Here is a 16,121-nt window from a genome sequence, read left to right as displayed (position 1 = left end):
TTGCGCTCCTTGCTCAGCGGGGAGCCTGCTCCTCCCTCTGCCTGCCACTCCTCCTGTTTGTGCTCTCTCTCTCTCTGACAAATAAATAAAATCTTTAAATAAATAAATAAATAAAAATAAAGATGTAGAAACCAAGGCACAGGGGAACTTCCCAAGGTTAGACAACTAGTCAGTCTGCGCTCTCAACATCTAGACTACTTCTCACGACAAATGTTGTAATGGAGACAGATAACGAAAATACTTATTAACTGTATTAAAGAACTATGTATGAAACAAGGTAAGAGGAATCAGATAATACATATATAAGGAAAATTCAGACCATATAATAAGAAAGATATCTTGATAGGTAAACTGTATTGGAATTCTGTAAACAGTCTATTATTTAAATTGGTTATATAATAGGAGGTCATGTTGCAGCATACAGGTCCTACAGAGAATGGTTTAGCTCAGTATTTTTTAAACTAAAGGTCACGATCCTTTTAGTGAGTCATGCAGTCAGCTTCGTTAATCTAACCAACACTTAGGGGCACCTAGGTGGCTCAGTTGGTTAAGTGTCTGCCTTCAGCTTAGCTCATGATTCCGGGATCCTGAGATCGAGCCCCGCACTGGGCTCCTTGCTCAGCAGGGAGCCTGCTTCTCCCTCTCTCCCCTGCTCATGCTCTCTCTCTCGCTATCTCAAATAAATAAATAAAATCTTTTAAAAAAAAAGATCTAACCAACACTTAAAATGAGAAAGAAACAGAAATGGAGTAGAATAGAACAAATGGAAACAATTAGTGAATGTCTCACATGGTAAAACTGTACAAGAAGCTTTTGTTCCTGTTTCATATATGTGCATATGTTATGTGTACATATACTGGTCCATGATGTAAACTGTACTTCTTACTGTGGATCATGCTAAAAAGCTTGAAAGCCACTGGCCTAGATGATTTAGTCATACAATTATATAAGTGTTTATTATTCCTTATAAATTTCAGGGATCTTCTGAAAAATTACTACACACTTAAACCAGGAACAGTGTGAAATAAGGAATGATTTTTCCAAATAACTGTAATTTGCTCAAAATAGATCTCTGGGCCATGTCTCAAAAGCATTCTGAATATAGTTTCATGTCAGTGCCCCCCCAGATTAAAAATTTTGCTAAGTATAATTAAAAGACTGTAAGCTGAATGTAAAATGTTTTGGTCACTGTGGAAAAGAGCTTGGCAATTCCTCAAAAAGTTAACACAGAATTATCATATGACCCTGAAATTCCATTCCTAGGTATATACCTCAAAGAACTGAAAACAAGGACTCAAACAAGTACATGTACATGCATGTTCACAGCAGCTCTATTCACAAGAGCCAAAGGTGGAAATAGCCCCAATGTCCTTCAGTGGATGAATGGATAAACCAGTTGTGGTGTATACATACAATAGGATATTATTCAGTCATAAAAAGAAATGAAGTAATGACACATGCTACAATGTGGATGAACCTCCAAGACATTATGCTAAGTGCGAGAAGCCAGACACAAAAGGTCACATATTGTATGATCCCTTTTATATGAAATATCCAGAAGAGGTGAATCCATGGAGCTAGCACACAGACTGGTGATTGCCAGGGGCTAGAGGAATGGGAGTATGAAGATAAACCGCTTAATGGGTAAGGGACTTTACTTGGGATTGATGGAAATATTTTGGAACGAGACAGAGGTGCTAGGTGCATAAAATAATGAATGTAATTAATGCCACTGAACTGTTCACTTTAAAACAGTTACTTTTATGTTATGTGAAATTCACTTCACTAAATTATTAAAAAGTAAGACTATAGGTAGATGTAAATACTAGTAACACAAATATACAGAATCTGGAGGGCAATTCTTTCTCAAGATATTAGAAACTGAATAAAAAATGGATACCTTTATTTTTTCCTCAAAAATATTTTTATTAAAAAGAGGTTCACATAGAAATAGTACTGACTGAACTAGAGGCTAAACAGAAAAATAAACTGTAGACAATTCTACATCTCTGAGAGAAAACTGACAGGTACAGTAGTTTTCTAGAAACATCTTTTAAAAATCAAAATTCAGCAAGAGAGGAAACATTCTTCTTTTTTTAATTTATTTTTTATTTTTTATTTTTTTTTAAAGATTTTATTTATTTATTTGACAGAGAGAGACAGAGGGAGAGAGAGAACACAAGGCCGGGGGGGGGGAGGGGAGTGGGAGAGGGAGAAGCAGGCTTCCTGTGGAGCAGGGAGCCCTATGCAGGGCTCGATCCCAGGACCCTGGGATCATGACCTGAGCCGAAGGCAGACGCTTAACGACTGAGCCACCCAGGCGCCCCAGGAAACATTCTTCTTAAATACAAAGGAGAAAATAAGGAAGTCAGAACTTTTGGATAGAACTTTGGACTTGAAGGAAGGGGAAAGTCAACCAGTCTTCTGGTTTTCAGTTTAACTTACGAAACTTCTTTTTAAAGAAAGCAAACAAACAAACAAACAAAACCCAAAATACCCCCCAAAAAACAAAAACAAAAAACAACAAAACAACAGTGCATAAGGAGATGACAGGAGGCAAATACTTTCCTCTTTGTTTGGAGGAAATTATTTTTATAATTACAGTATGAATTCGCCTCTGGAGAGAGTCCACTACAAGCATCCGGGCACAGGCTGTATACCCTTTCAGGGGGTATGCTGTGGAGGAGGATAGCTATTGAGACTAGAACAAGGTTTTTCAAACTTTGATCAACAGAACCCTAAAAATCCATGAGGCTGCTACAGTGAGGGGGTGAGGGGAGAAATGGGAGGCGGAGCTGTTGATGCCCCAGGCCTCTATACCTGCTTCATTAAGATGAGGTTTGTTTTTACCTTTTAAATATTGGGATTCCATGTTAGGACTTCACTTGGAAAAAAATTCTACTGCTAAAGGAAAGTTTGAGAACCACCAAAGGGTCCTAAACCTGGCGGCTCAACAGAATTACTAAAAGAGCTTTTTCAAATTACGAATTCCTGGGCCATACCTCTAGACCTAGTGAAATAGTAAATTCCCAGGGGATTCTTGTACAGCATCCCAAAGCTAGCCCACAGTGCTTGAGGGGCATTGACCCAGAGGACTCTTGCTTCCCTGAGAGCCTATGACAAAACAGAACTTAAATGGGTAGGCAGGAACCTTAAACAAAAGAGTAGGTGGTAGCAGACAAAAAAAGAGAACTCAGACTGCTAACTCACTAGACTCTAATGAAGAATAAAAAATTGGTAAACAAATAGCTTGTCTAGGACCAGAAGTTCCTGTGGAGGTCTAATTGCTTGGCAGTGATCTCACAGCCTACTGCAACTGTCCATATTGGTGATGGCAGGCCAAGTAGTTTAATTCGGCAACTGTCCAAGAAAGTATAATGTCAGCCACAGATGTAATTTAAAATCTTCTAGTATCCATGTTTAAAAAAACTAAAAGAAATGAAATTTTAATAATATATTTTAATTCAATATGTCCAAAATAATATCAACATGCAGTTCAGTATAAAAACTGTTAATGATATATTTTACCTTTTCTTTTTGTACTGTCTTTTTTTTTTCAGCTAAGACAGAAGAGATGATTTATTGTACATGTGTTATATTCACACAAATGAAAACAGAATTAGTCTTGAAAGTCACAAGTCCAGGGCAAAAGACCAAAAGGGAATGTTTTGGTATGAGCAAGGTGGGTCTCTCAAAGGGGTCCTTGAGATCAGATGGTGATGGATGTTCTAGAAAGTAGATATGCAGTTCAACAATTGGTACCAGCATCCCTGGCCTCTGCCTTTCCTTATTTCTGTTGCTGTGGCTTCAATGGGTGCACAAGCTAGTGGTCTACTTGGACCTCTGCCTCATCTTTCTTCTCTTATGCTTCCGCCTACACACTTGCTTCTTCCTCCACTTGGCTCTAATGGTGGTGCAGAGGTTTCCAAGAAGATGGCGCGAAGGCTGAGAGATCCTGTACTAAGTCTTCAAAATGTTACAGCACATCTCAATTCAGACTAATCAGGTTTCAAGTGCTCAAGAACCACATCTGGCTAGTGGCCACATATTGTATAATGTGAAACTAATTACTAAGTTTCCATTAGTCATCTAGGATCAAAACTTCATAGCCAAATGTTTCCTTTTTCTTTCTACAAAAGCATCAAGTTCTATTTATTCTTCCTTCAAAATCTCTCTCATTGGCACTTTCCTGCTTCTAGTTCTACCTGCTGATCTGTCTAGTTAGTACACTGTCACCAAATACATACACAGTACTTAATAGCCCATGTATTAATGTCATTTCTCTTCAGTGGCTCTATAATGCCTTCCACTTTAGCTGCGAATTCAGGAATTCACACTATCTTGTCCCCACCCCCATACCTGACTTATATCATTCCAACTTTATCATTTATAAATCTCCTAGGAAAGTCTTTATTTTAGGCAAACTATCCTGTTCATGGTCCTCTGCATATGCCTTATACTTCTTTATCTCTGTGTTTTATGACTTTCTACCCACCAAGAATGCCCTTTCTCCAGCCTTAACTATCCAAGTCATTACTTCACAAATATGTATGTGTCAGGCACTGTACTATATACTGAAGACAGAATTAATAATCCTGATCTCAATTTCTCCACCTAAAGAAATTTTCCTTTATATATCAATTATATGTCAAAAAAGTGGAAACTGAAAAAAGAAAAAAAAGAAATCTTCCTATGTCAAAACAGAAGTGGTTTTGCACTGTTGAGTTGTTCTTTTTTTTTTAAGATTTTACTTATTTGACAGAGAGAGACACAGGGAGAGAGGGAACACAAGCAGGGGGAGTAGGAGAGGGAGAAGCAGGCTTCCCACAGAGCAGAGAGCCTGATGCGGAGCTCGATCCCAGGACCCCGGGATCATGACCTGAGCCGAAGGCAGACGCTTAATGACTGAGCCACCCAGGCGCCCCTGTTGAGTTGTTCTTATAAGACATACAGTTGTATATGCCTTATAAGAACACATTGCGCCCTTACAATTTGCTGCCATGCATTGCTAATTATCAACTTTTCCTATAAATATCTATCTTTCCAAATAGAGGACAGATTTCCTGAAAGCATAGACTAGGGTCATACCAGTGTATTTTCCTTGGTCTCAGTAAGCAGCAAGTACTGAATACACATTTGCTCATGGACAAGTACTTGTAAAAGGTGGAAGGGCCTGCAGGGCAGGAGGAGGGCTCTATCTAGAAAAGAGCCTCCCTTCCCAAAATATGCTGGCAAATCAGGACTAGAGGTGAGCAGGGAGGGTCTGCAAGAACCCCAAAGCTGAGGAAAGCACTTGGGAAGAGTCATTTTATCAATTTCATTTGCAAAGAAATTCAGAATTGGCAACATTTAAGTTAGGATCAGTTACCCTGTCTTTTGGACCCCAACAACACTGATCAACTTTAAAAATCCTTTCTTGGCTCTAAATGAAAATAATACCACTGTTAATGTTTCAGATACATATATAACATTAGACGTCGAAGATAACTCACCACATGTTATGTTCAAAAACTTTGGCTGGGTCCGTTAAAATCCTTGATCCCAGAGGGACCACTGGGTGATTACCACTTTGGAATCTATGTGGCACCTTTCTTATCCTTAGACAGGAAACAGAATTCCTCCAAATCACATACATCTTAATCAGTACCTGGAAAGTTACAAATGATTAGTCAATATGGATTATACAGTGTATTATTTATCAAATAGGCAAAAACTGGTCCAAAAGGTTTACAACCTGAGAAAAGACATGAAAACTAAACATTTTTATTTATTTATTTTTTTAAAGATTTATTTATTTGACAGAGAGAGACACAGAGAGAGAGGGAACACAAGCAGGGGGAGTGGGAGAGGGAGAAGCAGGGAGCCTGACGTGGGGCTCGACCCCAGGACCCTGAGATCATGACTTGAGCCGAAGGCAGACGCTTAATGACTGAGCCACCCAGGCACCCTGAAAACTAAACATTTTTAAATGAAAGTTGGGCATGATAGCTTCTGTCCTGAAGTATTTTCAGGCCAAGAGAAGGAAAAAGAATATTTAGAGTGTGTACCATTGGCTGACATTCCTCATAAGTCACAGCTTTGGCCAACTTTGCTTTGTTTGGTATTTGTTCATTTAATTTTTATCACACAGCCAAAGGATGTCAGCCTAGAATCTGAATTTTGTGTATTAAGTTTTTTTAAGTGATTTTATTATTTTGGTTTGGGAATTCTAAGTGAACATATTTCTTGGGAATATTTTATGACCACCAGACCAAAAACCCAAGTACAGTAGTAGCAGAATAAGAAAACAAACCTATTAAATCTGCTTCTCTGGGCTGAGCTGAATAGAATGAAATTTAGTCAAATAATAAGTAAACACTGAAGATATGATCCCAGCAATTCTTAATTGTAACAACCCTGTATACATATATTTGTAAGAATAGTTAGTAATACATTTGTAAAAATAGATTTCCCTGTACAAAAAATATACAATCCCAGCTCAAGAGGAGAATCATCAGTTGGTTAGTCAAGTCCATCCCCGTTTCTGGAAGAACTTAAACATTTAAAGAGTATGTCACCTTAATTATGTACAAATATGTTGGCTTACCATCTTTATGGAAAAGTATCAATAAGAAGCTCTGAAGAGCTTACTTTTTCTAATAAAAATCCATTGTAAGACTGCTTAGCATTTCATCCCCATTCAGTTGTTCATCACAACATTCAGCCTAATGCTGCAAGCTGCCAAGTAGAAACAGATGCTAAAAGGTGTGTATATATTATACACACTGGAGACTATCTAAGGTACAATTTTGTGTAAAAATGACGTGTATTGTACATCCTTTACCAACTTACTGAAAGGCAATGGATTTTAAGACCGTGATTTCCAAAATGAACGGCAGAATGTCAAAAACATCTCATTGTGTTTTTAAACATAAAATTCAAGATTTTCCTTTTGGAGAAAAAAAAAAAAAGGCTTAATTATACACCAAAAAGACCGTAATGGTTCCATTCAAATGTGACTAACAGTGATGAGAAACGCCAACACTCAATACCTAGTGCAGATCTCCTGTTTCTTGTTTGTTTTTCCTTCTCTGCTAAATGCAAGCTTTTTGGTGGAGGCAGATGAGATTAAATGCTCTGCCTACTACTACCTTTCCTATGATGTGCCTTTGTTCTTATCTCCTGCCTGTGTTCCATGTAAGACTATAACAAAACCCTACCTTCACAATTATTTTTAGAGCTCTTCCTGCACTGAATATTATTCATAATATCTGTATGCTGAAGAGTAGAAACTGATTATACCTAGAAAGAGACAATTCATGCTCAAAAGTGTAAAATGAAGTAAATGTTTTCCACCCAGGAAAGCCAAATCAAAATGGAATTTTAATCTCCAAATAATCATGTGATACTTACCTATATCTATCTATATAGAGAAGAGGAAGACAGGGAAAAAGAAGATATGAGTTTCTCTCACTATAAATGATCAAAAATCTCCATAGGCAGCTGTTTTTCTAACAAAAACACCTTACCTCATTTATTTATTATATGTAACAGTCACACACAGCCTTGCACTCCTTTGTCTTTTTTAGTATATAAATATGATACATTTATATAATAAATACAGTATAGAAAAATACATCATAAAATTATATAAATGTCTTCTTAACTAAATTGCAAGCTTCTAAGGGCAGCACCAAGCTGCTTGTGAATTAATTGTTTGATTGATAATACAAAAATGATACTTATCTGACATAAATTTAATTAGAAGGAAACTACTTCATATTTTTCAGGGTGGCTCATAAGATCCTTACAGTGTGGAAGAAGGAAGTGACAGAAGAGTGTGACAGTATATAGGCAGCAACCCAGTTACATAGATTACAATGATTTAAGTGTGTGATGAAAAATGAAACACTCAATAGCTAGTGCAGATCTCTTGTTTCTTGTTTGGTTTTCCTTCTCTGCTAAATGGTGGAGGCAAATGAGATGTTATGACTATCATGTTAGCTTAATGTCTACTAGGTCATGGTTCCATTTTGTGATGGGAAAAGAAAAGATGAGCAGGGTCAACCCCAAACAGAATTCTGGTACAGAAAGTTGATTTCTGCCACCAGAATGTTCCACTCTCTTTATATACCCTCTCTTAACTCTTTTGGCATACCCTAACTTGAATATAAGTTTAATTAAGATATTATTTGCATAGTGAAACTGTATGCAGAAGTAGTATTTTTATTTGAAATAAAACAAATAGGTATAGCTAAAAATATTCCAATCACCCAAAAGAAGGCAGGAAAGGAAGCACAGAGGAACTAAAACCAAAAAGGACAGTAAGAAAACAAATACTAGGATGGCATATTTAAACCCAACTATATCAATAATTACATTAAATGTAAATGGAGTCCAATTAAAAGACAAAGACTGTCAATTTGTATGAAAAAGCAAGACCCAACCATATACTGTTTATGAGAAGAACTTTAAATATAAAGATACAAATATATTAAAATAAAAAGAGATATTATACAAACGCCACATGAGAAAACTGGTGGAGCTATATTAATAATGTTAAAAACAAAACCACAGGCCTAAAATGGCATCACTTAGATTAAGGCCCCAAGTCAGTAAAACAAAACTTAATACCTAACATAACTGCAGTTTTAACCCCCCAGAAATGTAACCTTTAACCAGTCAACATGAGAATTTCCTGGTCAGCACTAGGGACTTTATTGAGAGGCCCCTTCAGTTCCCCTTAGGAGGGCAACCTTGCCTAAAACAATGGATTCTTTGCTAATAATTTCCTTTTTTCCGCTCCTTCTTTACCTTTAAAAACCTTTTCCTTTCTGTAGCCCTTCGGAGCTCCTCTCTACTTTCTAGATGGGATGCTGCCCAATTTGTGAATTGGTAAATAAAGCCAACTAGATCTTTAACATTTACTCAGTTGAATTTTTGTTATTTAATAACAAAGTGGACTTTAAAAAACAAAAAGACTGTTATAGAGATAAAAGGGGATGTTTAATAATGACATACAATCCTAAATATGCATGTACATAATAACAGAGCTTCAAACTATATGAAGCAAAAATGGACAGAACTTTTTAAAAGGAGAAATTAACAAATTCACAGTAATTCTTGGAAATTTTATTTATTTCTTTTTTATTTTTTTTTAAAGATTTTATTTATTTATTTGAGAGAGAGAATGAGAGAGAGCATGAGAGGGAAGAGGGTCAGAGGGAGAAGCAGACTCCCCGCTGAGCAGGGAGCCTGATGAGGGACTCGATCCAGGGACTCCAGGATCATGACCTGAGCCGAAGGCAGTCGCTTAACCAACTGAGCCACCCAGGCGCCCTCTTGGAAATTTTAATACCTCCTCTCAGTAATAAATAAAACAACATTAAGAAAACTATCAAAAAATCAATAAGGATATGGAAGAATTAAACATTATCAACTTGACCTAAACATTATCAACAGCCGAAGACACATTTTTTTCAAGTGAACATGAAACATTTGCCAAGGCACACAATACATGCAGGGCTATAAGACAAGGCTCAGTAAATTCTACAGTATTAAAATTATACAGAGTATGCTTTCTGGCTATAACAAGATTTAATGTTAAAATTTTTGATGAATTGACTCATTAAAAATATTTCTCCTTATCTCTGGTAATAGCTATTTTCTTGAAGTCTACTTTGTCTAATATTAATATAACCCTACCAGCTGTCTTATGCAGTGTTTTATATGTTATATATATATTTTTTATTTTTTTATTTTTTATTATTTTTTTTTAAAAGATTTTATTTGACAGAGACACAGCGAGAGAGGGAACATAAGCAGGGAGAGTGGGAGAGGGAGAAGCAGGCTTCCTGCAGAGCAGGGAGCCTGATGTGGGGCTCGATCCCAGGACCCTGGGATCATGACCAGAGCTGAAGGCAGACGCCCAACGACTAAGCCACCCAGGCGCACCCTGTTATATATATTTTAAATGCATTTGTGTGTTTACATTTAAAGTGTTTCTCTTAAAAAAAAATACATAAAGTGCTTCTCTTATAGGAGCATAATGTTGGTTCTTGCTTTTTTATCCAAACTTTAAATAATAATATATCTAGAAGGTACCCAAATACTTGGAAATTAAGCAACACACTTCTTTTTTTTTAAAATATTTTATTTATTTATTTATTTGAGAGAGAAAGACAGAGATAGCAGAGAAAGAGCACAAGTGGGGAGGAGAAGGAGAAGCAGGCTCCCCACTGAGCAGGGAGCCCGATGTGGGGCTTGATTCCAGGACCCCGAGATCATGACCTGAGCCAAAGGCAGATGCCCAACCACCTGAGCCACCCAGGTGCCCCAAGCAACACACTTCTAAATAACCTATAGGTCAGATTTACATGAGTTAATAAGTCTTAAGGTAAATTGGAAAATATGTTGAACTAAACAACAATGAAATCTTAAAATATCAAAATTTATGGGATGCAGCTGGAGTAATGTTTAAAGGAAAATTGATAGTTTTAAATGTTTCTATCAGAAAGGAAGAGAGATCTCAAATTAATGATCCAGTTTCAATCTTAAAAAGCTAGAAAAATAGTAAATGGTATGCAATGTAAGTAGATAGAAGGAAATAATAGAAACTAAACACAGAAATCAAAGGTGATTCTTTGAAAAGATTAATAAAACAAATAAGCCTCTGGCAAGACTGATTTGAAACACTTGTGTTTCAGAAAACACAGATCTCTAACAACAGGAATAAAAGAGGGGACATCACCACAGACCCTACAAACATTGAAAAGCTAATAAGGAGGTATTATGAAAAATTTTATTTCATTTATTAGATGGGATAAATGCCATCAAAACCACAATTTACCAATAATTACTTACAAAAACAGCACAAGAAAAAAAATTAAATAGCCCCAAATGTGTTAAATAAATTAAATTTGTAATTAAAAGCAAAACAAACATCACGCCCATTAGGATGGCTATTATTTAAAAAATCTATTTGTGAGGATGTGGAGAAATTAGTAACTTTGTGCATTGCTGGATGGAATGTAAAATGGTGCAGGTGCTGTGGAAAACAGTATGGCAATTCCTCAAAATATTAAACATGGAATTACCATGTGACCCAGCAATTCTACTCCTGGATATATACCCAAAATAAGTGAAAGGAGGGACTTGAAGAGATATTTGTATACCATGTTTACGGCAACATTATTCACAATCGACAAAAGGTAGAAACACGCTGAGTGTCCACCAAAAGATGAACAGATAATGACATCTATGTAAAATGGAGTATTATTCAGCCTTTATAAAGAAAGGAATTTTGACACATGCTACAGCATGGATGAGCCTTGAAGACATTATGCTAAATGAAATAAGCCAATCATCATAAAAGGAGAAATGCTGTATCGTTCCTCCTATATGAAGATCCTAGAGTAGTCAAAAATTCATAGAGGCAGAAAATAGAATGGTGGTAGGCTGTCAGGAGGAGAGTTACATGTTTAATGGGTATAGGGCTTCAGTTGGGGAAAACGAAAATTTCTAGAGATGGATAGTTGTGATATTTACACAACAATGTGAATATACTTAATGCCACTGAATTGTATACTTGAAAAAGATTAAAATGGTAAATTTTATGTATATTTTACCACAATAAAAACCAAATAAACAAAAAACCTGCCTACAAAGAAAACTACAAGCCCCCATAGTGAATATCAAACACTTAAAGAAATAACACCAATCTTACACTGAATCTTTCAGAAAATAGAGGAGAGAATACTTATCCTTTTGTTTCATGAGGCCAACATAACCTGGATAAGTAGTACAATTGTATGAAGTAAAGGTGTGAATATTGGCCAGATGGTTACAATGCAGTTTTTCTCACAGACTTAGTGTTTCTCATTATAGTTTCAAATTATCAAGTGTTTGTCAGAAACAAAACTTGAGGATATCTCAAAGGGAGAAACCTAGGTAAGAGTTTTCTAGGTATGTTTTAGTGTGCTTTAATTGCTAAGGCTGAGATTTAGTTTGAGCTCCTTCAGTTCAGAGCAGAGAAAAATGAAGGTAACAAGAATCTCCACAAATCCTTGTTTGGGGTTTAGAAAGTTTTTATGTACTATTGGAAGCACCTGAAGAGCTTTGTGGTCCTCATCCTTCATTTAACTTAGTGCAAACTAATTCTGCCATATCAAATTCTAGTCCATACAATCAAATGGTATTTCTTTTACTTACTTTGCCTATAGGTTCCCAGTTGCAGCTCACCATCCTACAGTGATTCTTCCTATCAAGTCCCATCAAAGTCAAAATGAAACAGAATGAGCATGATTTAGGGCAATGGCCCTCTGAGATTTCAATGCCATGACTCAGTAATGAGTAGTTAATTGGCTAGAGAAATCACAAAGGAACAGATCCACAAAGGAACTGAAGCTCATACAAATATCAGAGTGACAGAATTTCATTATCAATAACATTTACTATATTTATTAGTTATAAGTATACGGAAGTATGCCATGAAATGCTGACAGACTTCTTGCCAGCTTAGATATAGCTAAGTGTGCCCTTACTTTAGAATGCAAGGAAAAGCACAAATATACAAAATGACTCAGGTTCCACATACAGTATGACAAGCCAAGGAGAAGACGGTTTTAATACTACTTTTCTGGGCTCATCACTGCTACCACATTGTGCGTAGCAAAAGAAGCAGCCTTGGTATAGGTTGACTTATGAGGAAGAGATCTCTGTCCTACCTTCAAATTTTGGCTAGATGCTTTGCTTTCTACTAAAATGGAGCCCTTTTCACAATGATTCACCTATCTGTCTGACCATACCAACAAACTATACCGTATTCTACCAGAATATGTAAGATGTACAAGGATATTTCATGTTACGAACATGAAAAAGTGTTCTTAACTGCAAATTTCATTTGTGTAGAATAATAGTTTTAAGTGCTTTTTAAATAAAAAGGATAGGGCGCCTGGGTGGCTCAGTCGTTAAGCGTCTGCCTTCGGCTCAGGTCATGATCCCAGGGTCCTGGGATCGAGTCCCACATCGGGCTCCCTGCTCGGCAAGAAGCCTGCTTCTCCCTCTCCCATTCCCCCTGCTTGTGTTCCTGCTCTCGCTATTTCTCTCTCTGTCAAATAAATAAATAAAATCTTTAAAAAAAAAAATAAAATAAAAAGGATAATTTCAGTTGAAGGCAATACTCCATACTAAATTTTGAAAATTCAAAAAGTCTGAGGAGTAAAAGCCCAATCCCAGTTTATCTTTCATGTAAATCTCAATTAATTAAAAGTCAAGTATTTGCCATGTGTGAGGCCCTATTCTTTTTTTTTTTTTTTTTGAGAGAGAGAGAGAGTGTGCAGGGGGTGGGGGCAGGGGGAGAGGGAGAGGGAGAGCTGAGATCATGACCTGGCCTGAAATCAAGAGTCCGATGCTTAAATGACTGAGCCACCCAGGTACCCCTGTGAGGCCCTATTCTAAGCACTTTACACGTTTTACCTTTTTTTTTTTTTAAGATTTTATTTATTTATTTGATACAGAGAGAGAGAAAGAGAGAGAGCACAAGCAGGGGGAGCAGCAGAGGGAGAGGGAGAAGCTGAGCAGGGAGCCCGATGTGGGGCTTGATCCCAGGACCCTGGGATCATGACCTGAGCTGAAGGCAACTGCTAAACCGACTGAGCCACTCAGGCGCCCCTACATGTATTATCTTATTTAACCTCTATTTCCCTATCAAGGGGTACTATTTTTATATCCACATTACAGAGGAAAAATCCACACAGGATGACATAAAAGAACATGTTTAAGGTCACTCAACCCATAACCGATGACACTTCAATTTGAACCCAGTCTAAATGGAGAGTCCACGCTCTATCTTTTTTCTTGTTTTGTTTTTTTACATATTTCTTATTCACATACATACAGTTCACCCATTTGCTTTCTACTTTTGTACACCACACATGTAAGAAGGATCACAGCATTGATTCTCCAGTCTTTACTGGAGTGGCTAATTTGTTGTAACTGATTTAAGGAGACCCAGAATTCCTTCTCCCCCTTTATCCCCTTCATCTTTTGCAACTCTATTTCTTCTCTTGGGCCTTAATTAAATAGCAAGCGATGCCAATGGGAGACACTATTGCCCAGATTTAGGAAAGCATAGTTATTCTTTTTCCAGTATTCAAATCTCAAGATACAGACAAAGCGCTCTTGCTTCACACCTAAATAATGGAACATTCTAATACTGGTCTTCTACTTTTACACAGCTGAGGAGTAGAGGCAATGAAGGACTTACTTCCTTTCTATCTAAGCTTGATCCTAGGACTGCTTTTTCACATCTCAATACTATGAGAGCACCAAAGAACTAGAGCAGAGTACTGCTGTTTGTGTGAGTCTGTAACAATCATCCTTGGAGCAGTCAGCTGGCTCTGAGCAAAATCTATTTGTTAGGCTCCCCAAGAATGATTCCCAGTTGTCTCAGCTCACTGAAATCTCAGGGAAAGAAACCACTGTTAATCACACACTAAATGCCTGCCCTCCATTTAAAAGTTAACTCTCCTTTGATGTTTCCTGGGTTCTGAACATCTTTTAAATAAATAATTAGTGAGATATTTGTGTTTTTCTCTTTGTAACTGTCTAGCTTTTCTTCTCAGCTGGGAAGCTGGTACAAAGGTTTCATTCAGAGGAACAAACATCATCTAGATAAAACTGCACTAACATTACCTGAGAGGCTAGCATTAATGAGAGCAAGTTAAAGTGCTATTGTTGTACTGTTTTCGGATAGTGAAAGCCTACAGGTAAGAAACACTTAAGTATCAACTACACTGCAGTGAAGACTGAAGCTTCAATTAACCCTGGCAATTTCAGAGAACTCCAAGGGTGACCATCTGTGAGGCAAACAGCTCAGAAAACTCATACATCTTGTTTTCATCTTTGTTTGGATGATTATAATTTCAGGGTATAAATAAGGCTATTAGCAAGAACAGAACAACAACAATAATTACAGTAAGTATTTGCAGAGCACTTTGATCACACTATGACATCAGTCACTCTGCAGCTTCAAAATGGAAAGCTCATGCTCAGTGTTTGCTCACCATGACCACCCTTAAAGGTGGCCACATGATGTACTCACTAGAGGCTATTGGGATTCATAAGTTATTTCTTTAATGGATTTCATGTCAACTCATCTCAAAGTGCCTTAATCCTAATTATCTGAAGGATATACCATTCTAATTACTCTGGAAGTTGTTTCCAAAATCATGACAGTGGATCAGAATGAAATCTGTTTTAACTTATCCATCTGCATTTCACATTTGTGTGCACTGTAGTGACTTCTGGAGGCATTAATCAGATTTGGTGGGCTGAGAAAGGGTACTAAGTTACATGTATACTTTATGTGCTATCAGTCCTTATAAATTCTAGTAAAAAAACACACATGGATGAGATTAATGTAGTTCATCCCTTAACGAGACTTCTGCTTTCCTGTTCATTTCAAAGGTCTCTATCCCTAGGTATACTAGATGGCAGGAGGTACTTGTACCTATATGCAGGATTTACCCAGTCATGTTTTGGACTAATGTATCAATAAGGCTGCCCTGTTACAAAATGAAATATTATAAAAAATTTAAATCACAAATAGTTGTTAGATATAAAATATAGAATTAGTGAATAAAGGTGTCCAGGGGTGCCTGGGTGGCTCAGTCGTTAGGCGTCTGCCTTCGGCTCGGGTCGTGGTCCCAGGGCCCTGGGATCGAGCCCCGCATCGGGCTCCCTGCTCAGCAGGGAGCCTGCTTCTCCCTCTCTCACTCCCCCTGCTTGTGTTCCTGCTCTCGCAATCTCTGTCAAGTAAATAAATAAAATCTTTAAAATAAAATAAAATAAAATAAAGGTGTCCAAATGACTGTATTTCCGTATTTCAAAAGAACATGGAATTTAGGTGTGTAGCACTGTGTAAATTCTATTTTAAAGAACTAAAACTAGGGGCGCCTGGGTGGCTCAGTTGGTTAAGCGACTGCCTTCGGCTCAGGTCATGATCCTGGAGTCCCGGGATCGAGTCCCGCATCGGGCTCCCTGCTCGGCAGGGAGTCTGCTTCTCCCTCTGACCCTCCTCCCTCTCATGCTCTCTGTCTCTCATTCTCTCTCTCTCAAATAAATAAATAAAATCTTTAAAA

General features: G+C 37.3%; 1 protein-coding gene across 5 annotated transcripts in view; it reads right to left on the bottom strand.

Moving 5' to 3' along the window:
• Positions 1-16,121, bottom strand: part of METTL8 (methyltransferase 8, tRNA N3-cytidine) — a 179,109-nt gene that overhangs the window by 136,909 nt on the left and 26,079 nt on the right. For all 5 annotated transcript variants that reach the window (XM_081814196.1, XM_081814193.1, XM_081814195.1 and 2 more), the window contains exon 2: positions 5,493-5,647. In XM_081814196.1, the coding sequence (XP_081670322.1) occupies positions 5,493-5,635 (143 nt within the window). In that variant the 5' untranslated portion in view covers positions 5,636-5,647. The remainder of the gene's footprint in view (positions 1-5,492; positions 5,648-16,121) is intronic.

The sequence above is a fragment of the Leptonychotes weddellii genome, chromosome 3, assembly GCF_054177405.1.
Source record: "Leptonychotes weddellii isolate Sample4059 chromosome 3, ASM5417740v2, whole genome shotgun sequence".
NCBI classification, from domain to species: domain Eukaryota; kingdom Metazoa; phylum Chordata; class Mammalia; order Carnivora; family Phocidae; genus Leptonychotes; species Leptonychotes weddellii.
The sequence above is the reverse complement of the archived record's forward strand: the minus strand, read 5'-3'. Positions and strand labels throughout refer to the sequence as shown.